Source organism: Rhinoraja longicauda, chromosome 3 (genome assembly GCF_053455715.1).
Source record: "Rhinoraja longicauda isolate Sanriku21f chromosome 3, sRhiLon1.1, whole genome shotgun sequence".
Classification (NCBI taxonomy): domain Eukaryota; kingdom Metazoa; phylum Chordata; class Chondrichthyes; order Rajiformes; family Arhynchobatidae; genus Rhinoraja; species Rhinoraja longicauda.
In genome coordinates, this window is record NC_135955.1 from 96237484 (window position 1) to 96242716 (window position 5233).

Genomic DNA, 5233 nt, shown 5'->3' on the forward strand with positions numbered 1-5233 from the left:
TCTAGTCCAAATCTCAAAGTACTGGAGGAACTCAGCGGGTCAGGCAGCATCTCAGGAGAGAAGGAATGGGTGACGTTTCAGGTCGAGACCCTTCTTCAGACTGAATCTCAGCTGCACGGAGGCAGAGAGGAAAGCTCTTCAGCGGGTAGTCTATAGAGCTCAGAGGACCATCGGAACACAGCTACCAGCCTTGGAGGGCATCTACAACACACGATGCCTCAGAAAAGCACCAGCATCCACAAAGACTCTTCACACCCCTGCAACAGTCTGTTCGAACTTCTACCATCGGGCAGACGATACAAGGCCTTCTACGCCCGCACCTCCAGACTCAGGAACAGCTTCATCCCCAGGGCCATAGCTGCTATGAACCGGTCCTGCTGAGCCGGATGGTCACATCGCACAGCGAACCGGCACAGATCTACTTGCACTTTATTCTGTTTTAAAACTGTTACAATTTGTTTCATTGGGTTGTTGAAATTAATACTGACTAGCGAATTAATTTATTGCATCGTATGGGAGGCGCATTCCCAATCTCGTTGTACCACTGTACAATGACAATAAAGATATATTGTATTGTATTGTATTGTATTGTATTGTATTGTATTGTATCTGCCTGTGGAGGGAACACATGGATTTGTAGATGCTGAAATCTTGCCCACGACACAACAAAGTGGTTCAGGCAGGCAGGCAGGCAGCCTCTCTGGAAAGGACTGGACGGGCGCCATTTCGGGTCGGGACCCTTCTTCAGACTGATTCAGAATGAAGTTGGGATTCCGCTTCAGTGCATTCAGGGCGGCACGGTTGGCGCAGCGGTAGAGTTGCTGCCTTACAGCGAATTCAGCACCGGAGACTCAGGTTCGATCCTGACTACGGGCGCCGTCTGTACGGAGTTTGTACGTTCTCCCCCGTGACCTGCGTGGGTTTTCTCCGAGATCTTCGGTTTATTCCCACACTCCAAAGACGTACAGGTTTGTAGGTTAATTGACTGGGCAAATATAAAAATTGTCCCCAGTGTGTGTAGGATAGTGTTAATGTGCGGGGATCGCTACATCAGGGCGTGCTCTATCCCACTAGCTCCATGTACGGGCACGGCTTGGACGGATTTGGAAGCTTGAACATCAAAAGTTGCACAGTGACATTTGGAAAACCCCCCTCCACAGGTGGAGACCACTGAAAGGGTGGTCATCCATCTCACACAAAGCGAGTGAGTGAGTGGGTGGGTGAGGGGGTGAGTGGGTGAGTGACAATAGACAATAGACAATAGACAATAGGTGCAGGAGGAGGCCATTCGGCCCTTCGAGCCAGCACCGCCATTCAATGTGATCCTGGCTGATCATTCTCAACCAGTACCCCGTTCCTGCCTTCTCCCCATACCCCCTGACTCCGCTATCCTTAAGAGCTCTATCTAGCTCTCTCTTGAATGCATTCAGAGAATTGGCCCCCACTGCCTTCTGAGGCAGAGAATTCCACAGATTTACAACTTTCTGACTGAAAAAGTTTTTCCTCATCTCAGTTCTAAATGGCCTACCCCTTACTCTTAAACTGTGGCCCCTTGTTCTGGACTCCCCCAACATTGAGAACATGTTTCCTGCCTCTAACGTGTCCAACCCCTTAATAATCTTATACGTTTCGATAAGATCTCCTCTCATCCTTCTAAATTCCAGTGTATACAAGCCTAGTCGCTCCAGTCTTTCAACATATGACAGTCCCGCCATTCCGGGAATTAACCTAGTAAACCTACGCTGCACGCCCTCAATAGTAAGGGGGTGAGGGGGTGAGGGCAGGCAGCAGAAGCACAGAATCCCACATCAACGTTGTTAACACACCAACATTATCCACCCGCGGTGTGAAAATACAGCAACAAACTTACCCTGGACACGGTCAGACTCTGGTTGAAATCAGTCCCGCCAGTCAGCCGGAATCCCCAGGGGCCAGGCCCGTTCAGTACCACGTTTTGGGGCATTTTGTCTGCAGTGGGAGGGGGTTTCAGTGGCGGTGAAGATAACTACTCCCCCCTGTTCACAGTCTGCTCGCTGTGTCACTGGCACAGGTCGCTGGCTTTAAAACCTCTCGCCTGCATGACCAGCCCACACTAGCACCGCCTCTAGGAGTGTCCCACAGACAGAGAGAGAGAGACAGACAGAGAGACAGACAGAGAGAGAGAGAGAGAGACAGACAGAGAGAGGGAGAGGGAGAGGGAGAGGGAGAGGGAGAGGGAGAGGGAGAGGGAGAGGGAGAGGGAGAGGGAGAGGGAGAGGGAGAGGGAGAGGGAGAGGGAGAGGGAGAGGGAGAGGGAGAGGGAGAGGGAGAGGGAGAGGGAGAGGGAGAGGGAGAGAATATATATATATGTGGGGAAATAACTACAAATGCTGGTACAAAATCGAAGGTATCACAAAAATGCTGGAGTAACTCAGCGGGTCAGGCAGCATCTCTGGGGAGAAGGAATGGGTGACATTTCGGGTTGAGACCCTTCTTCAGACTTCAGTCACCCATTCCCTCTCTCCTAGATGCTGCCTGACCTGCTGAGTTACTCCAGCATTTTGTGATACCTTCGAAGAGAGAGAGATAGAAGATAAATAGATAGATAGATAGATAGATAGATAGATAGATAGATAGATAGATAGATAGAGGCAGGAGGCCATTCGGCCCTTCGCGCCAGCACCGCCATTCACTGTGATCATGGCTGATCATCCACACTCAGTTATTTTTAAAGTTATTCACATTTTAAAGTTTAAATCTATCTCCTAGGGAGGGAGGGGTTGGATGGAGGGGTGGGAGGGGGGAGGATAAGGGGGGTTGAGGGGGATGGAGTGGGGGGGGAGGAGGGGGAGGGGAGGTGGAGGTGGGAGGAGGAGGGGAGGGGAGGTGGAGGGGGGAGGAGGGGAGGGGAGGTGGAGGGGGGAGGAGGGGAGGGGGAGGTGGAGGGTGGAGGGGAGAGGGGGGGAGAGGGGAGGGGGAGGGGGGAGGAGAGAGTGCTGCACCAATGCAGGAGAGGTTTGAGCCCAATGGGTCCACTAGGTCTAGCATGACAATAAAACACTCTTGACTCTTGACTCCCCCACCTAAGTCATACTAGCGTTAAAGTCATTTCATTATCTGTAATTCGTTTTCACAAGTTCACAAGTTATAGGAGTAGAATTAGGCCATTCGGCCCATCAAGTCCACTCCGCCATCCAATCATGGCTGATCTCTGCCTCCTAACCCCATTCTCCTGCCTTCTCCCCATAACCCCTGACACCCGTTCTAATCAAGAACTCGTCTATCTCTGCCTTAAAAATATCCACTGACTTGGCCTCCACAGCCATGGTTTCCACCTACCCTACAGTTAATGGTCTTTTTCCTTTATCATCGTTAGTTTTTTGCACATCTTTCATTCATTTGTTCTACATCTCTCTGTATCACCGTCTATTTCTCTCGTATAAGGGAGAGAGTTAGATGGAGCTCTAGGGGCTGGTGGAACCAAGGGATATGGGGAGAAGGCAGGCACGGGTTATTGATTGGGGGCGATCAGCAATGATCACAATGAATGTCGGTGCTGGCTCGAATGGCCGAATGGCCTCCTCCTGCACCTATTTTCTATGTTTTTATGTTTCCCTTCCCCCTGACTCTCAGTCTGAAGAAGGGTCTCAACCCGAAACATCACCCATTCCTTCTCTCCAGAGATGCTGCCTGTCCCGCTGAGTTACTCCAGCTTTTTATGTCCATCTTCGGTTTAAACCAGCGCCTGCAGTTCTTCCTTTACACAACCGTCAAGCCTTTTTTGGTCTTATTTGGTCTCAAGCAAAGATTGTTGTCTGACAACTGAAACTTCCTTCCCCCTTCCCTCCCTCCCTCCCTCCCTCCCTCCCTCCCTCCCTCCCTCTCTCCAGACCCCCCCCCCCCCCCCTCCACACCCTGGCAGGCGTGAGTGAGATGGCAAGGTTAAGCTGGGGTCGAGATGGAAAAGTGCTGATGGAGTAGTGATAGTGCTTTGAAACTACGCTGTGATTAACGAGACACCCTCTCTGATAGACTGCAGGGTGTAAGATAATACCATTACACGTCCCCGATCGCCAGGCACTCATTGAAATATCACCCTCTAAGTGCATTTCGTTCCTCTGGTTCATGAGTTCATGTCATCGGAGCACTTAGGCACGGTGGCGCAGCGGTAGAGTTGCTGCCTCACAGCGCCAGAGACCCGGGTTCCATCCTGACCGCGGGCGCCGTCTGTACGGAGTTTGTACGTTCTCCCCGTGACCTGCGTGGGCTTTCTCCGGGTGCTCCGGTTTCCTCCCACACTCCAAAGACGTGCAGGTTTGTAGGTTAATTGGCTTCTGTAAGATTGTAAATTGACCCAAGTGTGTGTAGGATAGTGTTCGTGTGCGGGGATCGCTGGTCGGCTTGGACTCATGTCTCAAAACGAAACTAAAGTCTACTCCGCCATTCACTCATGGCTGGTCTTTCATTCCCTTTAGACTCCACACTTTGGAGATACAGCACGGAAACAGGCCCTTCAGCCCGACCGAGCTCACCATCCTACACACACTAGGGGATAATTTACAATTTCACCAAGCCAATTAGCGTACAAACCTGTACGTCTTTGGTGTGGGAGGAAACCGAAGCACCCGGAAAAAACCCACGTGGTCGTGAGGAGAACGTGCAAACTTCACACATACAGCGCCTGTAGTCACCTGGCGGTGGCTTCGGATGGGCCACGAGGGACCTGGCGTGGGGGGGGGGGGGGGGGGGGCGCCGAGAACACAGAGGGACCATTGGGCGTTAAATGCAACCCTTTGTCACTTTGTTGATGCCCTATACATGGCGACTGTTTGCATACCTGTGTTTGGGTATGCACAGGGTCTCTGACGCTGTGAGGCAGCAACTTGATCACTACGCCACTGTGCTGCCCCATTTTCGAGGTAAAGGCGCCATATAAATGTAGTGTGAAAACGCACTCTTCCAGATTCAGGGACAATAGACAATAGGTGCAGGAGGAGGCCATTCGGCCCTTCGAGCCAGCACCGCCATTCAATGTGATCATGGCTGATCATTCTCGATCAGTAGCCCCGTTCCTGCCTTCTCCCCATACCCCCTGACTCCGCTATCCTTAAGAGCTCTATCTAGCTCTCTCTTGAATGCATTCAGAGAATTGGCCTCCACTGCCTTCTGAGGCAGAGAATTCCACAGATTCACAACTCTCTGACTGAAAAAGTTTTTCCTCATCTCAGTTCTAAATGGCCTACCCCTTATTCTT

The 5233-nt window shown here is 51.5% G+C and overlaps 1 protein-coding gene across 1 annotated transcript in view; it reads right to left on the reverse strand.

Annotated features, from left to right (window-relative positions):
* The window catches only part of pdlim3a (PDZ and LIM domain 3a), a 52537-nt gene extending 50490 nt beyond the window's left edge, over positions 1-2047 (reverse strand). Inside the window, exon 1 of the mRNA XM_078397095.1 lies at positions 1871-2047. Coding sequence (XP_078253221.1) covers positions 1871-1963 — 93 coding nt within the window. The 5' untranslated portion in view covers positions 1964-2047. The remainder of the gene's footprint in view (positions 1-1870) is intronic.
* Positions 2048-5233: the final 3186 nt, after the last annotated feature.